The sequence below is a fragment of the Mya arenaria genome, chromosome 5 (genome assembly GCF_026914265.1).
Source record: "Mya arenaria isolate MELC-2E11 chromosome 5, ASM2691426v1".
In the NCBI taxonomy this organism is placed as follows: Eukaryota; Metazoa; Mollusca; class Bivalvia; order Myida; family Myidae; genus Mya; species Mya arenaria.
Genome location: NC_069126.1, coordinates 26,609,976 through 26,637,186, shown reverse-complemented (window position 1 = coordinate 26,637,186; position 27,211 = coordinate 26,609,976). Strand labels below are relative to the sequence as shown.

Sequence of the window (27,211 nt, the reverse complement as noted above, 5' to 3'; positions counted from 1 at the left end):
ATGGAAGTTGGGCCTGACCAGTAGATGACCACTATTGTTTTTGGTGGGGTCATAGGGCCAAAGGTCAAGGTCACAGTGACATTGATTGGTTAAAAGTTGTCCGAGTGATAACTTGAAAATGCCTGCACACATGACCCTCAAACTTGACATTCAGGTTTTTGGTGACCAGCTGATGACTCCTATATGTATTTTAAGGTCATAGAGTCAAAGATCATGGTCATAACACACTCTATACTCACACTTTGATTGATCATAATCTTAAAACTGCCTCAACAGCATCAAATGTCAGTGACAAATCAGCTGTCATTTCGGTCCATGCATATTTTATTCAATTGTCCATATAGTCAACATGGTGCTCAAGGGGGGGCATAATATTTGACAAACATCTCTTGTTTTGATAACGCTTGTTGCTGCAATGATTAAAGCATGTCCTCAAAAATGCATGATGATAATTAGCCTTGCCAGCTGAAGACACGTCGGGGCCCAACAAGCCATGAAGGCCTGGCATAAAATGTACATCTGAACTGTGGCTGCCAAGTAAAGAGACAGTCACATAGAATACTGACTTAATACATTAGCGCTGAATGAGAACAATCACACATGCAAGAATAAAATAACCTGCTCAGAGAATAAATTTGTGATGCAGTGATGCTGTATAGCTGTTAACAAATCAATGTGTTATGTTTTTTCTTGATGCATATAGTTTGTTTTTTTCAGGTTCATTTGATTTGTTGACAAAATGTCACATGAACAGAAAGACAGTAGTATTCGCACACGTTGTGATTCTCGTGACAGATCGGGGCTTGAAATGCCAACTCTGTCCAGGTCAAACTCGAGGTCTGAATCAAAAGACAAAATTTCCTCGGAACAGAATGTGAAAAGCATGGCTGAACCTTCAACGTCTGGACTCGATCGATCAGAGTCACGGGAATCTATCAAGTCCAGCAAATCTGATAGTTGGAAAGTTAAAGAATACACATGTACAACAGATTCACCCGATAGACAATCGAAGGCTTCAGAGTCAGATAAAAAATCCACACCTCCTGTACTTCAAAGCATTCCTCCAGAACCTGAGCACAAGCCCATCAAGTTAAAGTTGTCTCTTGCACAGATCAAAGCTTTTCAGTCTGCTGCAGAACATGATTCAGATTCTGCAAACTCTTTTGAAGACTATCCAAAGAAAAAGAAAAAAGATGGAAGCTCAGGAAAAAAGAAAAGGTTAGTAAATAGTTATTCAGAGCCTCCTTAAAGTGCTGTCAAGAGTAGACTTATTGATGACATTTGCAATCTATGTAGTACTAGTAGTTCAGGGATGTGATTTGTCCTTTTTCGCGGATCTAATGGCCCCAGGGACCACTCCACCCCTCCCCCCCCCCAAAAAAAAAGATGTTTTTTGGCTGATTAAAAAAAATAGTTTGGTTGCTTTTGGTTGTTTGACTTGATATTCCAGTTTGCTTCAAATTTGAAGTCAGGAGAGCCCCCCCAAAAGCTTCTTAAACATCAGTTCTCTTCTACAGCTGAAATGGTTTCAGCCCTCCAGCAGCCAGGTCATTGAATCACATCCCTGTAGTTGGATGTGAAGGGTAAAATCTAAATGATTTAGAAGGATGGAGTGAGCCCTTGTAAGATTTTTTACAATATGTTCTAACTTATTTAATAAAACGTGTATTCAGCAGGCGGGGAACCAATTTTTGACATTTAAGTCTGTTAAGCAGTCAAACTGCAAGTCTAACGTGATACTTATTAGTACTTGATGGGCAATTCCATAATTGGTTCATAATGTTGGTGTAATCTATAGACATATATTGTACCTTACATAAATGAGTGCCTTCTTTGTGTTTATTAAGTCGATCGGTCCCTAAATCAATGTATTTTAATAAAACTTCAGTTTTTATGATGTCAGCGGTCCATATCATGATTTTGGCTGATCTGGACCTCGCCAAAAATATAATATGGACTGGAGAAGTCATATAATATGGACTGCTGACATCATAAAACTGGTGAGTGCTGCATTCAATTTTCACAACATTTTTTTCCCAAGTTCAATAAAACACATCAAAGGCGCTTTAAAATTATTAAATTGTAAAAAAAATGTTCTGTATAATATAAGAAATATTGCACACAACTTCGGGCCATATGGCATTATAAGGACTGGCCAGTCAGCCCCCGAAGGTGAATGGACCTCGGCGAACGCCTTGGTCCATATACACATATACTCGGTCCTTATATTGCAATATGTCCCTCAGTGGTGTGTTATATTTCTTAAATACTATGATTTATCCATAAATCAATTTCTGTTCAATATACTCGTTAGAATTTGGAATGGTAAAATATGCAATAATAATTAAGAGAAGGTTTTATAGCCTTTGTTTGACACACTTTTGATCTTGTTCAATAATGTTATTTTATATATTTAGAAGACCTACACAATGAAGCTTTTGTTGGAGTTTGTGTCATTCAAAAAATTTACAATGTTATTAATAGTATGATGACCATGTGTGTTATCCAATCAGTTTATGGTAGCCAAACTTGCCATTATCTGCAGAAACAAAGCTAAGAGGAAGTCTAAGTCTCACTCAGTAGATCCGGACTCGTTGGCACCCCCGGAGTTGGAGTTGATGGAGCCAGGGGAAGGTGCAGGGCTAGTGACAAGTGACACTGACCCCCTTGAGCCGGAGCCCCTCGCCCTCCTGGAGGCCATGGATGTTTCCACTGACAGCACACAGGGAACCAGTTTCATGGATGTGGAGGATGACGATCCTGTCAGCCAGTACAGGTATACACCACACCAACTTCTCAATCTCATTGTGCATATGAATAAATGTCATGTGTTTTAGGGGTTTCAAAATAAGCTGGTAGCTGGGTAAAAACCCAACAATTAGTGTCAGCCTACTAGGCTTCTTTTTTGCTGCTACTTTGAAACTAAATAAAAATTCTTTAACCTTGAATTATTTTTGAGGACTTCAAAACTGAATATCGAAATTTTCCTCTTAAGCAGGTATAATATTATGCTTCCCATCACTCTTGTTAGTTATGTTAAGAGTAAATGACATGCGTCTACATTATCTTGCCTCTGAAGGGCAGTGCATGAGAACTTTACATGTAGTAGCCTGGCATGATAGCCCTTCAAATGATATTTAAAGATGCTGTATTAATTTCAAATTAAAAACTCTTTTATTTCATTTATGAAGTACGAAGATGTGTTCATTTTGTGGATGTGGGCGGAAGAGCCTGCTTGGTCAAGGTGAGCTGTGTCTCTATGAGCCCACGCCTGGCCTCAACGCGTTGAAGCGTCCCCTACCCAGGCTGTCCAGGAAGCCGGGGGACTCAGAGGAGAGGGGGCCAGACCGAGGACCCAAACCCCTAACTTCCCGCAGGCAGCGTGGACCAGGCAAAAAGTGAGTTTGCATGTAGTGAGTTTACACTGTGGTGAATATTGCCCATCAGACAATGTTGGTCCATGGGACAGATTCTACAAGTATAACAAATGTAGTGACATTGTAGCAATATTTAACACATGTACAGTACATTGCACTGCAATTAACCTTTCCAATCAAAAGTAAACATTAAACAAGAAATTTAATATATATATGTTCTATAATGCTTCCCTAAGACTTTGACAATAATAGCACTGAAGGTTACTATTTGTTTCATGCAGGGATTTGTTTCGGTCACCAAAGAGAGGGATAGACGATGACATTAATGAAGGCTTTGACGAGCTTTCAACTGTTGGCTTTCCAGACGATGTAGATCTTACCTCAATATTCGAACCCACAGGTATTGATGAACTTATAGTTTGTGGACTTGGTAAAATAACCTGTCTGTCTTCTATTATGGTCTAGTCTTGTATAAAGAATATTTTACTTTCTTTTTTTCATCTTTTGTGATTGAGGCCAGGGCCTTTGGAATTATGAAAAAGCGACACAATACCTAAAATATTGTAGTATATTCCAACAAAGAACCAAAGCTAGGCCCCTTTAAGCTCCTGAGTTAGAATAATTTTAACAGAGACTTGGGCATTTAAACATACCTGTTCTAGTTCACTTGTTAAGAGTTGATTTTTTTTAAATTTTATTTTATTTTTGTGAATTTTGAGTAAAATTTTGTGAAATTTTTACTTTTGGGGATTGTAATTGGGTCTTAATTTGGCCCCAATTTCGATTGATAAATGTAACAAGGCTATATTAATTAATATTTAACAATACAGGAAATGGCATAATAAAACAAAAATCTCTGTCAAGATGGGATGACAAATAATTCTTTAGTCATCAACATTTTCTACCACTTACAAGCACAGCAATAAAGCTCATTTTTAGCTCGACTATTCGAAGAATGAGGAGAGCTATACTACTCACCCAAGCGTCGGCGGCGGCGTCCGCGTCTGCGTCACATCTTGGTTAAGGTTTTGCATGTAAGCACCTTAAAGTCATTATCTCAGTAAATGCATCATGTATTGCATTGAAACTTCAGATTTGTATTCCCGACTATCTAACCTACTAAATTAACCAAGTTAGATAACACTTATTTGAATTTAATGCAAATAATGGGCCTTTATTATTTGACTTAGAAATTCTGGTTAAGGTTTTGCATGTAAGCACACAATAGGTTAATATCTCAGCAACTACTTGATGTATTGCATTAAGACTTTATATAATGGTATTCAACCATCCAACCTACTTAATTAACCAATTGATATAACTCTAGTTTGCATTTAAAGCAAATAATTGCCCTTTATTATTTGACTTACAAATTCTGGTTAAGGTTTTGCATTTAAGCACACATTGGTTAATATCTCAGCAACTATATGATGTATTGCATTGAGACTTTATACAATGGTACTCAACCATCCAACTTACTTAATTAACCAAGTAAGATAACTCTAGTTTACATATAATGCAAAATAAATCCCCTTTATTATTCGACTTAAGAATTCTGGTTAAGGTTTTGCATGTAACCACATTTTAGTCAATTACTCAGCAACTACTTCATGTATTGCATTGAGACTTTATACAATGGTACTCAACCATCCAAACTACTTAAATATCCAAGTAAGATAACTCTAGTTTGCATTAAATTCAAATTAAGGCCTTCTTTTATTCGACATAAAAATTGGAATAGATCATAAATTGCATTGAGACTGTATACACACGCTCCCAACCATTCAACCTTCTTAATCAGGAAAGATAACTTTGTCTTGCATATTATATAATTTTTGCCCCTTTATTATGCGACTTAGAAATTCTGGTTAAGGTTTTGCATGTTAGCACACATAAGTTAATAGCATCAGCAACTACTTGATGTATTGCATTGAGACTTTATAGACGGATTTCACTAAGACCATGGCTGACTGAACAGCTCATGAATTATTTAGTGGGGGCAAGAAAGCTCTGCTGCTGATAAGCCCGCAGTAGTAAATTCAATACATTAGTGTTCGTATGGTCAGTTTATACATGTTTTCTGTAAGTTAAATTGGTGAAATGGTTAATAGCTGTTGTGTTGTTGGGTGTGCAAATAGACAAAACAAAGAAAAGGGAATATCTTTGCATAGATTTCCTAAATACCCATTGTGGAGATAAACACATTGAAGGCATGTGTAGGCTGTTACAGTCAATACAGAAAAAAAAGAAAGATTCTGAAGTAACATTTGACAATATAGACAACACCAAGGTGACATTTTTACAGGTATATCCGGTGATTTATTTTTGTGGATATATACCCAGAAAGAACCCTATGTACCCTATTGCACTCTAACTCCCAAAATAAGATTTACCACAATTTATATAAATGTTTTAATATACCAAAAAAAGATAAATACATGTCGAAAACAATGGTTCTTATGAAGGATACCGAGTTGAATTTGAAAGAATGGTGAAGAAAACACGGAATTTCTACCTTCTTAGACAAAAGTAGATCGCAGTGAATGTTTTAGCACTCACCAATCATTTAATATTTTTGCGTTTTCAGATATTAAATACACTGTTACAATCTTGTGAACAGTTATAAATATTTTCCATAAATGCATCATTTAGTCAGTAGTTAAAGGTTTATCACTCAAAATTTTTGTTTGTTATACATGAGTATGTATTGATTTTGAATTAGAGTGTCACTTTAAAAAAAGACTGGCAATACTTTCACTCAAAAACCACCGCTTGATTGTGCTAATGAAAATTAGATTAAGTCTTTCAAACAAAGATATATCATATGGATTTACACTTTCAGGGGCAACACCGTTCCTCGAATTTGGAAAACATGGGTACCAATGTTAGTTAAATGTTTGAAACAATTAATTATTTGGCCAGAGAGGGAGGTGGCATGATCAAATATAAACCTGAGGCATTTAAACCTGGTTACAACAAAGTGATTTCAATAATCGATTGTTTTGAAATTTTTATTGAACGCCCACATAATCTTACAACAAGAGCGCAAACATGGAGCTACTACAAACATAACAATACAATAAAATATTTGGTATCTATATCGCCGACGGGAGCAGAAAATTTATTTCTGATGGATGGGGTGGACATGTGTCGGACAAGCAAATAACTTTGGAATCAGGATGTATGTCCAGTCTTTTGCCTGGTGATGAAGTGTTGGCAGATAGGGGGTTCCTTGTTGCCGAGGAAATGGCAGCCTCCAGCACTGTACTTAGGATTCCTTCATTCACCGGGCAAAAAACAACATTCTGGCAATGAAAGGTCCAGAAAATAGTCACATGTGAGAATATATGTTGAGCGAGAATGAAGAAGTCTCTTATACTGGACTCTAGTATTCCTGTTAATCAACTTACTTTATTGAATGACATTGTAGTTGTAATAGCTGCATTTCACAATTTGATGGCTTCAATCATTACATAGAACTAGGTCTTTACATCTAACAAGAAATGCAAAGCAAAGCGATTTTTTTTTATTTTCACTCTTTTCTTTTTATATACTGTATGAAAATACAAATACTGAAAATAGTGTTAGTTTGACTCATTTTCTTTATTATCCCTGGGATAATATCTGACACAAACACTTTCAGTAGTTTTGTTGTTAATCTTTCAATGAAGTCATTGTCTCTCTGAACACAACTGCTAAACTGGTTGATTTACTCCGTAATACTTGCAGTTATTTTGTAAGGATCAGGTAAAGTTCCTGCCCCAACAAATAAGTTATCAAAATATATTGGAGGATAATTTCCTTGCATAATCTGATAAATCAACTAGACCTTAACCTGGAGGGGCTTTTCAGCAATGTTTTGCCCCCAGCTAGTACACGTGGTCAGTTAACGATATGCAGAATCTATTTAGGTTATCTGAAATCCGTCTGTACAAAGTACTCAACCACCCAACCTACTTGAATAACTAAGTTAGATAACTGTATAACGGCCCTTTATTATTGGAATTCTGGTTAAAATTTTGCATGTAACAACATTTATGTTAATATCTCGGCAAATACATCATGTATTGCATTGAAATCTAATCTTATTTAACAGTGATCCATGTTTCGCCAAAACTTTTCAATCCTTACACTGAAAAGCGACGGAATAGTCGAGCGCGCTGTCTCTGTGACAGCTCTTGTTTATAGTCCAAATTAATTTCATAATATGGTTTATGTGAGCAATAATCAATGATCCTAACCATATGTGTATATAAATGTCTGTCATTTTTAGCTCTACTGGCCAAAGGCTAGAAGAGCTTGTGCGATGGTAATGTGTACATTGTATGTGCGTCCGTGCGTGCGTCAGTGCGTCTGTAAACAACTGCTTGTGAAAACGATACAGTCTTCAGTTTTGATTGTATAATGTTAAAACTTGTACAGTAACTAGATATCCATCAGAGCTTGGTTCCTTTCAAAATCAAGCCAGATCAGCCCATGCATGCCTAGATTATGGGCCTTGAAAGTGAAAATGCCATTCTTAGCTAACCTAGTTTTAGTCTAGTCTGCATGAGTGAATTCTATTTTTAGCCAAGTTTACATGTAAAGTCAAGTCTAGGATTAAAGGGAGACAACTTGCTTTTGGTTCTGCAGTTTATTTTGTGAATTACTCTGCCTTGTTCTTGTTGAAAGGCCAAAGGCCATTTTTTAAGTGTCTGTAGTTTATGCATTCATCTAAACAAGATTGGTTGTGATGTTCAAATTATGCCCATGGGGTCATTACTGGCCACGCCCCAGGGTTCACAGGTTTGGTAAACTTAAATTGGGAAATGTTTGAAAATCTTTCTGTTTGTTTGCGCATCCATCTCGGCACAATTGCTTGTGAGTGTTTGTTCAAATTATGCCCCTGGGGTCATTACTGGTCATTCCCCAGGGTTCACAGGTTTGGTATACTGTGAAATCATTAATGTTCGTGGGGCATTAATGTTCGTTGTTTTCGTGGGTTGGGTGATCCACGAATTCAAGATCCCACGAAATATTGACCCTTTATTCCCTTTATCAATTGCCATGTTAATATGTACATACTCGATCCAGTTTATTCGTTACGGAGGCCGCAGTACACATCGTAAATATCCGTCTAACTGTATATCTTACTACCATTGTTTTGTTTATATATATCAGCCTTTAACAAATAATAAACCAAATCATTTTAATGTGTTTTTATGAAACACATGACAGAAAAACGTGCCTTAACATGTGCTGTTCATTAAAATCTCCAGGTTTACAAAATGTGAGTGATGAGTGTCAGTTCTCGATTTTATTTCTTTAATGAAATAATTAATCGATTACATTAGAGGTTACTGAGCACCCAATGTGACAATGTACAAAACAAAGCGTTCAATATACTTATTAAACAAAAACGTGTAAATAAATATTGAAATGAGATGGTATTCAAAAGTAATTGAATTTGTAAACGTCAGCTATCTTTAGGGATTGTTTACCCAAATATACGGACCTTCTCGGTGTTTTTACAGTTTGCAAAATTCTTAATTGGCATTCAATGGCTTCGTCTATCTGTATTAAGGATCAAATCGATAATTGACATGGATATATGCACTAATTGGCATGTTATACCACTTAAGCGAGTGTCATAAACCGAGTAACGTAGACAGCGGAAATCATGGGCCAGCGCGTGGAATGCAGTCGATTTAGGACGATCACAATTTTGATTATATATTTTTCAAAAACGAAAAACCACGAGTACCCACGAAATTGTAATTTTTCGGCAAACCACGAAATTTCATGCCAACGAATATAAATGATTTCACAGTACTTAAATTGGGAATGTTTGAAAATCTTTTTGTCTGAACCAGCTATACAGACACTTGCTATTTTGAATAAGGCACAATTTAGTGGTCTGCTACCATGGTTGTTCAAATTATGCCCCTTGGGTCAAAACTGGCACTGCCCGGAGGTCACGTTTCCTAGAGACTAATTTAAGACATTTTTCAAAATCTTCTTGTTTCAAACCACAAGGCTCATACCTTTGTTGTGGACCATCATATGATGACTCTCAAGCAAAACAGCTGAAATTATGCCCCAGTGGCCAAGACTGGCCCCACCCCTTTTGACCTTCTTTTTATTTTTAAAGCTACAGCAATGATAGTAAGACCATGTTTACAGTTTTGCAAATGAGCATAAATGTTGTCCTCGGATGACCTTGACTTTGACCTTTTGACCAACTTTTTTTTATTTTTAAAGCTACATAAATTTTGACCATGAGTACAGTTTTGAAAGCATTTTTTTGTTGTCAGATGACCTTTACTTGGCACATATTAAAATAGTTCATGCAACTAATCTGCTTACAACACTTTCTGTCCTCAGATGTTGAACGTGCAACGTTTTCAGGTAACCCATACACAAAACGTGAATTATATGTTTGTTGCCTTTTACCCATACATACATGCTCTGGATTGAAAATGAATGCAAGAGCCATGCCAGTAGAGCATAGGCCCTAATGGGCCTCTTTTTTTATTACTTGCTGAATCTTTAAAATTGTTGAACTTAAAGGGACTGTACACCAGATTTTTCTGTAACAAATCACAGGATAATTATTTAATAAATGTTTTACTCTTTGATACCATAACTGTAAAAATCAATAAAATGTTAAAAATAATTGAGTCAGAAACCGGGTTCGAACCAGTGTCGCCAAAATTGCAGTCCAGTTTTGTATCCACTGTGCTACGAAGGCATACTCTAAACCGTTAGAATATTTAAGCTATATACCTAACTTGGTAATATCACATAATAACATCTACTAGCCAATCACGCATAAGGAATGAATTCTACTTGGTAGACATACCTAATAATATTTTTTAATGTAAAAATACGAAAAAACTGCGAAAAATAACACAATTGTAAACTATGTGGTACTTCAGTTATTAAGTTTCAATGCATTGTACACATCGATACAAAGTCTATCTCAGTTTTCAACAATTTTCTTTTTTTTCGCTATTTCATCATACGGAGTACAGTTCCTTTAATTGCCATGAGCCTTTTAGCTTTGTTGGAATGCTTGACACTTGACTAACATTTTTCTTTATCAAAAATAGTATTGCTTCAGTCTCATTACTTTCTGAATGCCCCTCATGTATTAAATGTTTTATATGAAGCAATTTCAAGTGGTCCTCCAATCTAATCCTTAGGTAGTATTTAGTCTGATCAAGACAAATTAAGATGAAAATAAATAGGCCATTATTGTTCTTGTGTTATTATGATTTCTGCAAAAATGTGAACAGTCAAGGTCCAATCACTCAAGTTTGCATATCGCATAGTAAATGATGTTAAATTTTGATAGCCAGACATGTTAGTCATGCAATATCTTTTTGTGTGTGTTTGCAGGACACACTTGGGCCCACCAGTGCTGCGCGGCGTGGTCGACTGGTGTTGTTCCATCAGGGGAAGACTCTCTCACCGAAGTGGATTCTGCTGTCCTTACTGGCCTCACTCAGGTACCACCAACCAGCCACAATGTCAACAAAAATTGTCCATTTTATGCAAACAATACTTTCGTATATAACTTAAAATGCAGACATAATTTAATATTTTCTATATAATAAAATTACATGTATTGGTTGTTTCTGAAGATTTCTGAGTACGATAACATTTAACTGTTTGCTTCTAAATTCATTATCATGTATTATTACTTTCTTTCTTTCATGTAAATTGTACATGTAACTAAAGTTTGATGTAAATGATTTGTTATAGAAATGCAGCTATTGTCTCCGTTTTGGTGCGACAATTCGGTGTAGACAGCCGCACTGTAGTAAAATGTACCACTATCCGTGTGCCTCGGGGGGCGGATGTTTTCAGGTATGAACACTTTAGGTCTGGGGTTTAACTCACTCACACACGAATCAGGTCTTACCTGGGTAAAGTCACAATGATTGAATAAATCAAATACTCGCTGAAAGGCACCCAACATAATAATCATTAAAGAAATTTCATTGAACTTGAGTATTTTACTCTGATAATTAATTGAAAATATAAAATATACACTTGTGTGTATTTGTTTACCATATTGTACTGTGTATAGGACACTAGCATAGATAGGACGCAGGTAAAAAATTATGTGAAAAATCGGTAAAACCCCCAGATAGGATGCAGTGAAAAAATGTCAGAACAAGCAGACACCATTTTGTTTTGACAAAATTTATTGTATTGTGAAAAAAGGCAAAGAATATTGAATTAAACAGCACAAAGGTCAGGTACATAAATATTAAAATAACATCAATAACAATCACGATTTTACTCTCCGTCAACGTGAATTATACATTCATAACAAAATAACAATATTAACAGTCCAGATGTTGCTCTCACTCGATGTGAATTATAAAGGCAACAGCTGTATATTGTACATAAATGTTATGAACATGTTAACACCTTTAGCTAGGTATTACAAACATGTGGTAAAATGCAAGACAGGTTGAGTCTTTCACACCTTCGAACATTGACGGTTCAAAATTATGCCAGTTCACAATACACATGTTTATATATTATTTTAATACAGAATTATTCTACGTTAAATCTTTTGAACAATATAGAGACTTTGAAATATTGAAGTACCGTAAATGACTGGGTATTAGACACCCTTTTTTCCCTCAGATTTCGATGCAAAAAAAATGCCTGCGTATAATACCCAGGAACAACTTTTTTTCTGAGGTCGATTTCAAGCCTAGAGTTTGTTTAGATTTATGTAGAAAGGGATGTTACTCACGTCATATCAATCGAGTATATATGAGTTAAAACGGCAGTTGAAGATCAGGATACGGTATATCGTAAGACGTTTATAATTTAAACAAAAATATTTTTCGATTAAAGTTATTCAATATTATTTTGAATAGTAAATTGAATTGAACAATAATTCAACTTGCATATATAAAAAAGCAAAGTTGGGCACTGTCAAAATATTTTTTGTCAGTTGTGCAAGAAGGTGTGAGAAACTCGACTGCTTTTAACCTGTTTATCAATGGTCATTAACTTATATATTACGCCTATAAGTGTAAATCCTTTATCAAGTTAATTAAAACACCATTTTATACATGCATTGAATTGAATAAACACATTCTATTGGCTTTAGATCAAAGAGTCACACTGTGTGACATCACATAACTTACAGTTATACCCACGAGTATCTCATGGAGAGCATGGACATTGCTATGCAGGATTAATGTATAACTGTACGATTATTGCTTCTTACAGTCTATAAGTGTGGTACAAGTTTGAAAGTTTATTGGCAGATCGTTTTACAAACATGTCATGTTTATGTTTTCTTAATCCCTTGATTGCCCTTGTTGTTTCTTTAATCCTCCAATAAATATATCACACTTCCTTTTCAACAGGCAATAAATCGTTTAGGATGGGGTAGTAACTAATTAACTTGTCACAGTGGTGTATACGGTTAGGTAATCTAGCCAGGCATTGTAAAGATAAAAATCAATAATCTTCGTCTGTGAAACTTAGTAACTGTGAAAGGTATGATTGATGTCCTTTGGGTGTCCGAACATTAGGTACGCAAAATAAATTATTTTGGAAAATAATTATGGATGTCTGAATATTTAGAGTGTCCGAACTCTTAGGTGAATTACGGTACTTTATTCTTTTCTGTAGGTGTTGACATTTTGAGAACAAACCCGTACAATTTAAGGTTTTTGTATAACTTAACTTTTCATTCTCAACAGTTTATCATTGTATGGTTTTAAAGATAACCCTTCGCCATTTTCACGAAAAAATTTTTTTTGTCACTCAACAAACATGGTGGCCGAAAATGCCAGACGATTTGACATCTTTTCTATGCGTCTTTTAACCAAAAACATTGATTAAAAGTTTTTTCTTGGACTTTTCACAGATTTTTTTCCCTGCGTCTAATACCCCTATCATCTTATACCCAGTCATTTACGGTACACTTATTTAGACTCACCTGAGTGATGCTAACCTTACCAGATTTTACACTGCCGATCAATGTGGTTATGTCCCTTTGAAGTTAAAAATGTAAACAAACACATTTTCTTCCATTTATGTCTCTTTTAAAGCAAATCGGCCAGAAATAGATAGGACGCAGGCATTTTTTTCATATATTCAGTATGATATGGTAGTCATAACACCATAATTCTTTCCAAATTTACGAGCACTATGAATGTACAACTTATAATTAATTTTGAGCTTGTCTGTTTATAAAATTAAGAAGTTGAGATATTGTTGTAGCCTTTGACGTCATTATCATGTATGAAAAACTTAAACCTAGGCTATAACTCCAAAAAAAATATTCCAATGTTGCACATGTTACCAGAGACAATATGCACATATACTGCAAGGCCCATGACATTGGCTTAAATGAAGGTAGAGTTGGACTAAAAGATCATTTCTAAGACTGGTGCTTATTCTGCAACAATCAGTTTAAAATTATAATTTTGCCATTTAATATGATGGACCAATTCTGAAATATTCAAGACAAAAAAGTTGTTGAAGTAAGCATTCAAGAGAAAATACACTCTCAACTATTCCAGTTACTATTTCAGTATGATTTGCTTATCAATTATTAAATTTATCTGATTAGTTGTCACTAACTTACCCTTCCGACCAATTTCAAGTAGCATCTCCAAATTACAGTGCCAGTTCTGATTTAACTGTCTAGTTCTACAACATGTTATTTCATAAACTCAGGCCTTTTGCTGAATCGCCCAGGTGCACTTAAAGGCCAAGACAAACATGTACTATTTTTGTGTGCAGTGAAGGTTTTTGGCGTGCATATTGTGATGAAGAATCCTTGATCGCTGTACTGTATATTACAGGACATGAAGACATTGAGCCTGCTGTGTCAGGAACACTGTGACGAGGCCCACGCTCTAGGTAAGCTCCCACTTACAGGCCTACAAACGCATAGTACTCCATTATCTTACAAAAATGAATAATGAAATTGACCTAGCGTTCAGATTTTTTTCCACAAAGTCATTTTAATCCCCTGAATGTAAAGTTATCTTACCTGTATAAAAATGTGTATAAATGAGCTAGAATGATCTTCATAAACTGTGCCAAAAGCAGAAATTATGTGTAGTTGATAAAGAGTTTTTTCTCATAGTTGAGCATTTCTTATTGGGAAAAAATGCACCATTTTGACTAAAATCAGACTTCCCAAAAGTTGAAAAAAAGTGGCAGACATTCTGTCTGACAAGACATATAATCTGTCAGACCGAAAGAAAATCTGTCAGGCCGAAACAAAAGGAACAAAAACGAAGTAATAACATTACTTTATTCCTCAATACCCTTCTCAAAAAAGTGCGGAAAACGCGCGTGCAGAAAACGCGCGTTAAACGCAGCGGTATTGGCACTGCGTTTTAAGCGTATTTTTCTTACCGAGTGCGTAAAAAGTGAATAAAATTGAACAGAAAAGCGCACTTAAGCGTATTTTTCTGCGCTTTTGTCCAAAAAATCGCACTAAAAACGCACTTGAGTGTATTTTAAGTGCGTTTTTTAACAAAAAAATACACTTAAAACGAACTTACACAAAAAAACCCGCACTAAGTGTGTTTAAACCGCGTTTTTTTGGATAAAATGCGCACTTAAAACGCAGTTGAGTGCGTCTTTTCTCCAAAAAGCGCAGTTAAAACGCACTTAAGTGCGTTTTTTTAGAAAGAATACGCACTTCTTGAAAGTGCGTTTTTAGTTCGCTTTTTTGAGGTAAAAACGCACTTCTAGAAAAGACGCACTCAACTGCGTTTTAAGTGCGCATTTTTTGGTTAAAAACCCAGTTAAACGCACTTCAGTAAAGAAGTGCGTTTTTGATCCCTAAAAACGCGCTTAAAACGCACTTCCGTTTTTACTGATTAAAAGTGAATCTTTTGCATCCAAATTTTATGGGGAAAAAAATGCGTTAAAAGTGCATTTTTTCTGCATTAAAAGAGCATTTTTCTGTGTTAAAAAAGAGCACAAATTCACTCAGGTGCATTTTACCTGCATTAAAAGTGTCCATTTTTGCAAAAATAAAAAATGGACACTTTTAATATATTATTTATATATATATATATATATATATATATATATATATATATAAATATATTGAACCATCAAAAATAGAACACATTTGAATAAATAAATACTGATTTTTTTTCATTTAAATTTCCTAAACATGAGTTTGTGTTACATATATAATTTTTTTTTATCTCATAATTAATTTAACATGACACCTTGTAACTGGACATAATGTATTTACAGTCAGACAAACAAGTACATATTTGTAAAATTTAGCAATAATAAAATAACCTTTTACTCAGTGGCAAAAATAATTGATAGAAAATCATGAAACTGTAAGCTACAAATTGGAAAATGACAGTCTCAAGAATATTTTGTTATATTTTTGTCAAATCTAGAGATTCCTGACAGCTCTGGAATAAAACAGGGTATCATGTTTTAAATAAGTAATGACTTTATTAGTACTTAAATTGATTGACCCAATTTGGCCAGTTTCCAATAACTGGTAAGCCATGTGGAAGATGACAGTTTTATGACCCCTCCAAAAACCAACACTGTAATCATTTGTATAACTTTAAAGGTGCTAGTGTGCATATTTATGGAAACATGGCAATTTCTGCTTAATATGTTAATATTATATTAACATACAGGGTTCCCCCTGGGTTCTAAAAAGTTGTCTCCACTTTTTCGCGGGGGGTTAAGGGGGCTGCGATAGGCCCCCTTACGGGTCCAGGGCAGCGCACTTGTGGGGGCCAAGGGGGCGAAGCCCCCTGAAGCTCATGGGGTTTAAGCATTTTAAGAGCCTTAAATTGCATTTAATTAGCACATTGTCGTGCAAATCATAACATTTTGTTGTACATGAAGCACAAGATATTAATAGCAAATTGTTATTCTGTTGACAAAATTCATTGTATATGGACTAGTATATAAATAAAAAAATATTGCAAAAAATGTGACATAAACATCAATATGTTGATTTCAGTCTAATGCCTACATACAATAAAAGAATACATTTGTGAAATTATGAGATAAATTTAAAATAAATGGAAACTCAAAGAAATATAACTATATATATGTCAAACTAGGGCCATAACTTTCCTAATAGAAATTTGTCTACCTACTCTTTACTCCAGCCAACATATTAGAAGCCTTATCAAATGGGGTTTAATCCTATTTATTTGATTTCTGTTAATCTTTTTGACACTTTTTGAACTCTTAGAATGCTGCATTTATAGCAATTACAAATTGTGACAAAACCGAAAGCAAGTCTATTTTTAGCGCGTAAACGTCATTACGAAATTTGCTTATCACGTGACTTTCCGACAACATAAAATTCTACGATTTGCATATTTAAAACTAACACGATAATTATGCAACAACAAGGCTGTTGAGCTAAATATTAAAATTGTTTGCTAATAAGAGACATAACAGTTAAAGGATGTCATTGTTTATCCGTGAAAGCAATAAAATTCTGCAATAATTAGCGAGGTGTTGACTGGGCCGTGACTGCTTGCCCTAATTATCGGATTAATTTTTGTTGTCGCACCAGCAGATGCGCTTGATTTATGACAGTGACAGAATCGATTATCATGCAGGCCGCATGGTCACCACTTACGTCATTTTAAGAAAATATTTTAGAAAAAAATCGTTGTCGCCATAAATTCGCCAAATTTGAAAAGTTGTCGCCACTTTTTCGATTTTGTCGCAAATGGCGACAATGGCGATCGCCAGCGGGAACCCTGACATATATAAGGATAAAAACAAGTGCATGTTCATGGAGTTTTAAAACTTCATCTACTATCTGGAACCAATAATCCTACTTCCAGCTACTATCTACACCAGCATTGTTATTTATTAAAATATGTGCACTAGATTGACAAAAGTCCCAAAAGTAGTCAAGTGTCATAACAGTGAAATTAACAACTGAAATAAAGAATACATACCATGACCTGAGTGCTTTCACATGTCAGTTTATCACAAATCATCCAATAGTGGTATTGTCATGTTTCTAATCATAGTTCATATTCACCTGATCTAATGATCATTATTTTATTTCACTAATCCCTTTAATATTAATTTGTTTTAATTGGTGTAAATCCATTTATTAATTAAAACATCATCAATATTCTTTTAATGAAATCCCAACAGAATGGCTACCAGTAGCTTTGATTTGAAATTGGCTCCCTAAATGCTGAGATTTAATTGGTCCTTGGTACAATCAGATATGATCAGGCTTATCATGCATGTTGTAAAATTGGAAAGGAAATGACAAAGAATTTGGTAGTCATTACAAGAAACTTAAGGAATAATAATTCTATAAATGTTGTAATTACATGCAATTGATTCTTGCCTATAAGTAAAATGTATTCTTTTGATTACACAATAAATAAGAAATTATAATATATATTTATTTTTTTTTGTTTATTTTGAAGGTATATTGATCAATAATAAAATGCTTATTTACTGGTTTATTTATTCATTCATTCATATTCTTGTATTTATGTGTGTATTTCATAAATGTTATTTTGAGAAGGGCATGATTCACATTAATATTAAAAAAAGTAAAAGATTCACTTCTTATAAAAAAGACGCACTTAAAACGCACTTACTGGTGGTCAGAAAAATATCAAAATAAAAGACGCACTTAAAACGCACTTATTGGTGGTAAAAAAAGAAACAAAATAAAGACACACTTTTCCCTTAAAAGATCCACTTAAAACACACTCTGCTGAAAACGAAAACCTAAAAGATTCACTTTTAACGCACTTCTGTATAAAAAGCGCACTTATTGACAGAAAAAATACACTTAAACGCACTTCTGTTAGAAAAGACGCACTTATTTACACAAAAAACGCACTTCATTTAACAAAAGACGCAGAAAAAATACACTTATTTAGAAAAGATACACTTATTACGCAGTTATTCATAAAAATACACAGAATAAATACACTTTTTCAGAAAAACGCAGGAAAAATACACTTTTTAGTGCGTTTTAAGTGCATTTTGGTAAAAAGTGTATTTTTTTTTTGAGAAGGGTAGCAGCTTATTTCTTAATATAGGCTTTATAGTATGTCTCTCATGAAATCATCATTCTGTCAAAATTCAAAAGTTCATCTTGATATTCGAAACACTCCTCATCAATATCGGGGTAAAAGTCCTGTTTGTCACAAAGAGTGTAAAATCTCCATTTCAAGAGCCTGATGTAAGGACTTTCAATCACATGATATACAGATTCCTGTATTATCTCAGTATCAGACAGACAGGTAAAAATTCTGAGACGAGGTCGATTGTATCCTGCTGGAATCCCTGCTCAGAAACGCTAGATACTTTTTCAGTGTTGGACAGGGTGACAACCTCCTGTGATGCCAATGGTTCTGGTGTGGTCTGTTCGATTATATGCGCAGGCACATCTAGACCCTGTCTAAAAGTACAAATTTTATTATGGACAGTGGATGTACAAATAAACTTTAATCAACAATTTTAAAATAAAATGCCTTTCACAACATGCCAAATATTATATTACAGTGGTGAATTTAGATTACACTTTGATACCTTATTATGGATTTGGTTTTTTTTCGTACAGAATAAATTATTTTTTACATTTACAAAGGTAAGAGGTATTTTTTTAAAGATAGAAGTAATAATTGCCTACCAGCAAAGTGTCCATAGCTGTCTGTGGATGGAATGTTAATATTTCTTGAGGTTTGAGTTTCTCCATCATCATCGCAGGTTATTACTTGCTTTTCTTTGTCAATAACGAGTCATTTCCTATTTCTTTGCCATTTCACAAAATAATTATTTCATGACATTTCGTTTCATATTCATTTTCCTTTCAGAGCATTCATCGATTGATAATTTTCTCTTTATTTAACTAGCATTTGTAAAATGTTAGAGAAGCCATGTTGGTTGTGCAAATGACTGACAGTATGTGACATGCGCACCAATTGGTTATTCTACAGGCACTGTGCCGAAAGTGGCCAATGAAAAGACGTGTAATATTTTTCTAAGGCCCTCATGCTAAAACCTGGTTACCGGGATTTTATGCTAAAACCAGGTCAGCGGGAATAAAAATACCCGGACAGTTGGACCGATTTTTGTTCAGAAATCGTCGGACCGGATCAAAATTTGCTGGTCATGTTCGTATGACCAAAGCCTTTCGGGAAGTCTGTAAAATGATTTATTTGTTTTATACAAAATAGATAAAAGTATGTGATAATGTTTGTTTCTTTAAGAATACAGCAATTCTTCTATAGAAACCCAGTTTGGGGGTCTAACCTTTATTGATATGTTTAAGCATTAGGAATGGGCCTGAATTATGGCCCCAAATTGGTCAGGAAAAAACCCACACTGCAAGTAGTTGTAAGACTCTTTCACATTTCATAAACGTTTATTTAAATAAACTTGTTTAGTAATTGGGAGTTTCATTCCCTAGTCTGGCATGCAAAAAAGCCATACTTTTCATCTGAAGTAAATTCTTTGATCCATATATCATTAAAAGGCACATCTCTTTTCAGGCCAGGAAGGTAATACTGAAGCTTTGCATTTAGAACTCCATTCTGTATATTTACTCTCAAAATTTGTCATATCAGTGTTCTGTCTGCACTCTTTGATGATAAAGCTTGCCTGTTGGCTTACTCCTACCTTGGAAATATATGCTTCATGTATTTTTGTGGATATTTTTATGCTCCTATGAAATATGATTGAGCGTGTAGTCACTGCTTTGTCCTTCCAATCTTTTTGTCTGTATGTCTGTCCCATTATTCTTGTCCTGGATTTTTCTCAGCAACCACTAGCTTGTATTCTATGAAACTTTATGGAAAACTTAACTTACTAGAAGAGATGCCCATATTATTCGCATATCTGGCTCTTTTTTATATTGGATAATCTAGGACAAGTCTGTCTTACTGTTTGTGTCTGTGCTGTTTCTCAGCAATTACTGGCTTGAACTCAATGAAACTTTATTGGAAGCTTTATGTACAAGAAGAGATGTGCATATTATCAGCACATTTTGTTTTAATGATTTTTCACAGAAATTCTATAGTACACTAGTGTGACATAAGACTGCTCTACCCACTTTTCATGTCAGGGCTATTTCTCAGCAACTACGAGCTTGAATTAAATAAAAATTAAGGGAAAGAGGAGATGGGCATATTTATGGATGAATCTAAAAAAAAATCTTGCGTATATGCTGTATGAATGCAGTAGGGCATGTGAGCAAAATCCTTACAGCGTGCTAGCGCTTCTTGGTCATTTGCTCGCTTGTTCGACTGCTTTCTAACAGAATAATTGCAAGAAAAATAGGATCAATTATTATATTGACATTAAAAAAAATATTCATTACGATTTAAAATGAGCAGTAACTTTCGCAATTGAGTATTTGTTCTTAAAGAAATGTAACTGACAACATACATTTGAGTAAAAGAATAGCTGATTTTTGTAACGTTGTATATCATTTAATGATGTTGCGCTCATCCAACCTGAGTGCAATATTGAAATTAACAATGACGTCATAGCTCCTTAGGTTTTATTATGTCTCCCCCTCTCTGGGGGAGACATATTGTTTTTGCCCTGTCCGTCAGTCCGGTAGTCCGTCAGTCCGTACGTCACACTTCGTTTCCGATCGATAACTGGAAAACCGCATGACCTAGGATCACCAAACTTGGTAGGGAGGTTGGTCGTGAGGTGTAGAGGATCCCTATTGTTTTTGGGGTCACTAGGTCAAAGGTCAAGGTCGCGGCGACCCCAATATAAAAAACATTTCTGCTCAAAATCTTGAGAACGGTTTGACCTAGGTTCACCAAACTTGGTAGGGAGGTTGGTCATGAGGTGTAGAAGATCCCTATTGTTTTTGGGGTCACTAGGTCAAAGGTCAAGGTCGCGGCGACCCCCAATGTAAAAAACATTTCCGCTCAATATCTTGAGAACGGTTTGACCTAGGTTCACCAAACTTGGTAGGGAGGTTGGTCATGAGGTGTAGAAGATCCCTATTGTTTTTGGGGTCACTAGGTCAAAGGTCAAGGTCGCGGCGACCCCCAATGTAAAAAACATTTCCGCTCAATATCTTGAGAATGGTTTGACCTAGGTTTACCAAACTTGGTAGGGAGGTTGATCATGAGGTTTAGAAAACTCCTATATTTTGGGGGGTCACAAGGTCAAAGGTCAACGTCGCTGTGACCTCTAATGTAAAAAAATATTTCCGTGCAATATCAGGAGAATGGTTTGTTCGTTTCCGATCGATAACTGGAAAACCGCATGACCTAGGATCACCAAACTTGGTAGGGAGGTTGGTCGTGAGGTGTGGAGGATCCCTATTGTTTTTGGGGTCACTAGGTCAAAGGTCAAGGTCGCGGCGACCCCCAATATAAAAAACATTTCTGCTCAAAATCTTGAGAACGGTTTGACCTAGGTTCACCAAACTTGGTAGGGAGGTTGGTCGTGAGGTGTAGAGGATCCCTATTGTTTTTGGGGTCACTAGGTCAAAGGTCAAGGTCGCGGCGACCCCCAATATAAAAAACATTTCTGCTCAAAATCTTGAGAACGGTTTGACCTAGGTTCACCAAACTTGGTAGGGAGGTTGGTCATGAGGTGTAGAAGATCCCTATTGTTTTTGGGGTCACTAGGTCAAAGGTCAAGGTCGCGGCGACCCCCAATGTAAAAAACATTTCCGCTCAATATCTTGAGAATGGTTTGACCTAGGTTCACCAAACTTGGTAGGGAGGAAGTACAAATTTCATGTCCATCATTGATTATTTCTCACCTACGACCACACAATGGGGGAGACATGCGCTTTTTCAAAAAAGCAATCTCTAGTTTATAGAATAATACATGGTTGACCATGGCTTTTGGTTGATAATTGCCTCAGTGGAAGGGATAATTGCCCGAGGGATTTTTTCACGGAGCTATGGCCCTTTTTATTTAATATACTTAGGTTTTGTTTGGAGCATATTTGCAAAGGTGTTTGTGGTATTGACCTCAAACTTCATATACAAATATGATATTGAGACAGAAGGCATTATTGGAAATGCCTTACGGTTATTGACTTTAAACTTCATATAGACCTAGGTACCATATAGAAAAAAAAATACATATATATGTAATTGAGGCGGAAGGCATTATTGGAATGGCCTTGGGTTATTGACTTTAAACTTCATATACCAGTAGATTTATGAAGGAGGAGCGTCGTGCACAGGAACTGTAACTCTGTTTTTGGTATTATTAGAGTTTTTACCCCATTGTACATTTTCAATCCCCCGCCACGGACACATGCTCAAGTCTGCGCTATAACTTACTTATGCATTGATGGATAATCATATTACTTGGTACAAATGTTGTCCTCATTGAGACGATGTGCAGTGACCTTGACCCGGGTCCATATCTCGAAGGTCAAGGTCACACGAGACATTTAAAGGTCAGAGTACACATGCTTGTGTCCGCGCTATAACTTTCTTATGCATTGATGGATTACCATATAACTTGGTACAAATGTTGTCCTCATTGAGATGATGTGCAGTGACCTTGACCAGGGCCCATAACTCAATGGACAAGGTCACATCTGACATTTTAAGGTCATAGTACACATGCTCGTTTAGTACACATGCTCGTTTTAGCCAAAATAACTCTGACATTGAACTTACCTACACTACACACAATATGAATAACTTGGAAATTTGACTTACAAATATCCTTTTATAATATTTAAATATATCCAAGAATATTTAGGTTACCAATCAAACAACTTGTAATTTCCACTCTTGACCAGTGGTTGTGTACATTTTTGGTCAGATTGAACGTACCAGTCAGGTTTCGAGAAAAACAAAATATACTAAACAACAATGGCGGGGGATATAGTGGTCCTTTAGACTGCCTTGTTACCTTTAAAGATGCACTCTTACTCCCAAATATGATTTACCGCAACTAATACAATTGTTTTATTATACCAAAAAGGATGAATAAAAATTGAAAACAATGGTTTTTATAATTTGAGAGAACGGTGCAGAAAACATGGTACCTTATGAGACAATAATTAATTACAGTAAATTTTTCGGCACTCACCAACCATTAAATATTTTTGCGTTAAAATCTTGTTATCAGTAATTAATAATTTCCATAAATACATTATTAAGTAAGTAGTTCAAGGTTTATGAAGGTCATTCAAAATGCTGTTTGTTATTCATGTGTATGTATTGATTTTGAATAAGAGTGTCACTTTAATTTATGTCTGGATGATATAGTTATGACTTCCCCTACTTCAGTATCAAACACATTATTATTCTGTAATTATTTTGGCGAGTGATATGACAGTCTGCCAAAGTGTCTTACCCTATTTGTAAATCCTATCCTTTTTTTTTTGTGTCTTCTCTTTTAGTCTGCAATGGGTTATTTCAAAATCACTTAACAAAAAGTCCTCTCGACATTGAACTGAAGTGTTGATTTTACTGTTCACTCCTTACCTGATTTACTGTTAGCTTTAAAAAGCAACGTGAAAAATAATATTTTCCAGTATCCATATCCTATATATCCTGTTCAGGAGCAAACATAGTTTTGAAGAAATTTGTAATTCAATGGCAAGGAAGGCTAGTCAAATGTGATAATGCTGCAGAAAAGAAGAAAAGATGTTATCAATGCAACATAGTATTTTAAGTTATTGATGCATATAAATAAGTTTAACCATAAGACCGGTATTGTAATTTAACTAGAGAGAAGTTTCAATCAAGCTAAACTGAGAATAAGCTTTGTAGAAACACATAGTGAGATTTTATTCTTTTGCTTAATGGAATGGTATCGGTTTTTTAACATGAGTTTAAAAATTGTTTTCTTTTGAAAGTTAGTTTTAATTCAAGATTGCATCCATAACACAACAAACCAGGCGTTTTGTGTAAAAAAGGCATTGCCTATGCAAGAGAGATTGTGTCATTGGGGTTAAGTCGCTGGGATATATTCCACGGTAGCCAGCGTGGTGGTACGCCAGTGCTCCAGCCAGGATTTGAAAAGGGCAGGGTGGAGTTTTGAAAAGGGCAAGCTACATGAGCCGAGTAAGGGCAAATGGGGGTGGTTGTGGGAGGGGTCCACCCCTGTCACAAGGTTTTTTTGTTTTTTTTTTCATACTCAATTTAAATCATTTTCGATCATTTCCATACTTGAACAAAATGTTTTTTGTTTTTTTCTCTCAAAATTTTGTACTTCTCTGGAGTCTCCTTTAAGTGCAATGTCACATATTTCTCCTTAAAAGCATCTAAAATGAAGAAAAAACAAAGACAGTTAAGCATTTGAAACAATTATAATGGCATAAATACATAAAAACAAATATGCAGGGGATGAATCTTACTTTGGTACGATCGGGATTGGGTACGAATGTTACATTCAGTCTGGCTGTTATTTAATTGTCTTTGGTATAATAATGTTTGATATGCTGATGTTTTAGAATAAAATGACAACAAAAATCACTGCCCTTACTTGCTTAAAAAAACAAAAATAAAACATAGATCATTGATAAAATAACTCTGTAATTTGTTCTGACAAAATGGCAGTTTCGGCGAATTTTGACATGATTGTAGAAGTGTTAGCCTTAGGTAAACACTATATAAAGCATCAAAATATTTTTGTGGGTTACATAGAAATTTTCATCATGAATTTTTTACAAATAAATTTTCAAACAATTGAAAAATTGATGTATTTGGGCCACCTTTCCTATGTTTACAAATCGGCAGTGACCGTCTGCTTCAATCAACAATGTTTAAAATGGCAAGTCTCGTCCGTACAATACAATTACCAATTATATTATAAGGTGATAATAGTGATTGACAACTTTTTTCACCATCCCATCGCATTTTTCTATCACATTTTACGAACTTTCATCATTGAATGAACGAGTTCTCAATGTATATTCTGATTGGCTGACATTCAATAGCTGCACCTCCTGGCGATGTTTCACTATTTAGCTCTTCCTAATTATCGGATTAGATGATGACCTATTATGAATACACAGGTCGTCTGCTCATTACACAAATACACAATAAGCTGTCATATGACACGGACAAGGCACATGGGAAGATAAATGGGCAGTACGGCATATTTCAAGCAGTCAATGGGGCATCATGGTGACACCTAGCGTGAACACTATTATCATAAATATCACGAAATTTGTCTCAATTATGACAGTGGATCAAGGGCTGCTGATCTTTCATGATGATAGTAAAAAGGGCACTAACTGGATAAATGGCACTAATCGAGCATTTGTGAAAAGGGCACTACCCAAAAAGGGGGCAGGGTCGTATGAAAAGGGGCATGGGCAGACTGCCCTCAAAAAATGGGCTAGTAGGAACACTGGACTATGCTATTTCCTGCTTGGCCAAGATTTCAGTGTTGTGTTGTTCTAAAATATTTCACACTTGTAGAAGCAGAAAATAGGCTTAGACATATTCCTTTTTTTTCTGTTAAAAAGTTATTGAGAAATTAATGTAACTTGTGTGTTTATATCGGGCGTGACCTATGGTGACCCATGTGCGAACCCCTAAGAAGTCGCCTGATTCCTCACCCTGTTTGCACAAAGTGTTTGCTTGCATGTGATTTGTTATGTTTGTTACTATTTCAAGATTTTTGGAAAATTACAATTAAAAGTGACTGGGGTCAAACACGCATTCAAAGTTCACAGTGCATGGTTGAAGGCTTAGCTTCTTGCTATTTTTAACACCAATAATCAGTGTAGCATATTATTATATGCTACATTTTAATCAATCTATTATATAAACTTCACTTTCACACAAGTTTAACTAGGGCATTTAAAATTTAGGTATGTGTGAATAAAGTGACATTAGCGACTGAAAACATTTACAGTTGCAAAGCATTATTTTCAGGGATCAGAATATGTTTTGAGTAGGGACCAAGTGATTTGTTGATAACAGGTCGATTTTGTACGAGTTTAATAAAACTGACAAGAATTATATTTATAGGAAGGGAACAAAAAAAATAGCTTTCAGAAAATTGACATCTACCTTAATAACTTTAATTTCTGTTTATTAACGCTTCGCAATGCCACATATAGTGTTTGTGAACCTGGTGGGAATTATGCTTATATCATGGGGTATAGTAAAAATCGCAGCAATAAGCAAAATCTGCAAAACATGTGTGGTTTGTAGTGTAAATACAGTTGAACACTGCTATTCCGAATTCCGTTTATCTGAAATTATTTTTCAGACCCGATTTTACTCCTTCTTTATTTAACAAAATTTTTACTCTTTAATCCGAAAACGCTTGTCCGAAATAATCACTAATCCGAAATAAAAATTACGGTCCCAATTTGGTATTTTACACCAATTTATCAATTCTTATTTCGAACTTGATCATGTCATAGTTTTTCACACCATTCTTTGAATGCACTCGTGCATTGTCTTGAGGTGACAATAGAGCACAATTAGCGGTTGTTAAGAATGACATTGAGCACTCATCGATGTCGGAATTGAGCGATTCATATTGAGATGTAGTGTGTATATAATTGGGCAGCTGGTTAACACAACCTGAATATCATTCGAAAATGTCTAGCTCATCAGATCCAATTGCCGCATTGCCAGGCGTTCCAGCGTTCCTACTTTTTCCTACTTTTCCTACTTTTTCCTACTTTTTTTAACAGCTTCCTACTTTTTCCTACTTTTTTCTAAAAAACTCCTACTATTCCTACTTTTTTGAAATTAAAGTCCGCAAAAATATTAAAGTTTGATCTTTGTGCTAGTTTTATTTGCAGAAAATGAACAAAAGATGTCAAACTGGCTGGTTTCTGTTGTTGAAAGCTGTGGCAACATGTTCCACTTTGACGTGCATCATCTTTTCACCCA

At 35.3% G+C, this 27,211-nt stretch overlaps 1 protein-coding gene across 7 annotated transcripts in view; it reads left to right on the top strand.

Moving 5' to 3' along the window:
* The window catches only part of LOC128234614 (histone-lysine N-methyltransferase 2D-like), a 258,013-nt gene that overhangs the window by 4,010 nt on the left and 226,792 nt on the right, over nt 1-27,211 (top strand). For all 7 annotated transcript variants that reach the window (XM_052948961.1, XM_052948963.1, XM_052948960.1 and 4 more), the window contains exons 2-8: nt 718-1,218; nt 2,546-2,776; nt 3,192-3,398; nt 3,659-3,777; nt 10,758-10,867; nt 11,124-11,228; nt 14,207-14,264. In XM_052948961.1, the coding sequence (XP_052804921.1) occupies nt 740-1,218; nt 2,546-2,776; nt 3,192-3,398; nt 3,659-3,777; nt 10,758-10,867; nt 11,124-11,228; nt 14,207-14,264 (1,309 nt within the window). In that variant the 5' untranslated portion in view covers nt 718-739. The remainder of the gene's footprint in view (nt 1-717; nt 1,219-2,545; nt 2,777-3,191; nt 3,399-3,658; nt 3,778-10,757; nt 10,868-11,123; nt 11,229-14,206; nt 14,265-27,211) is intronic.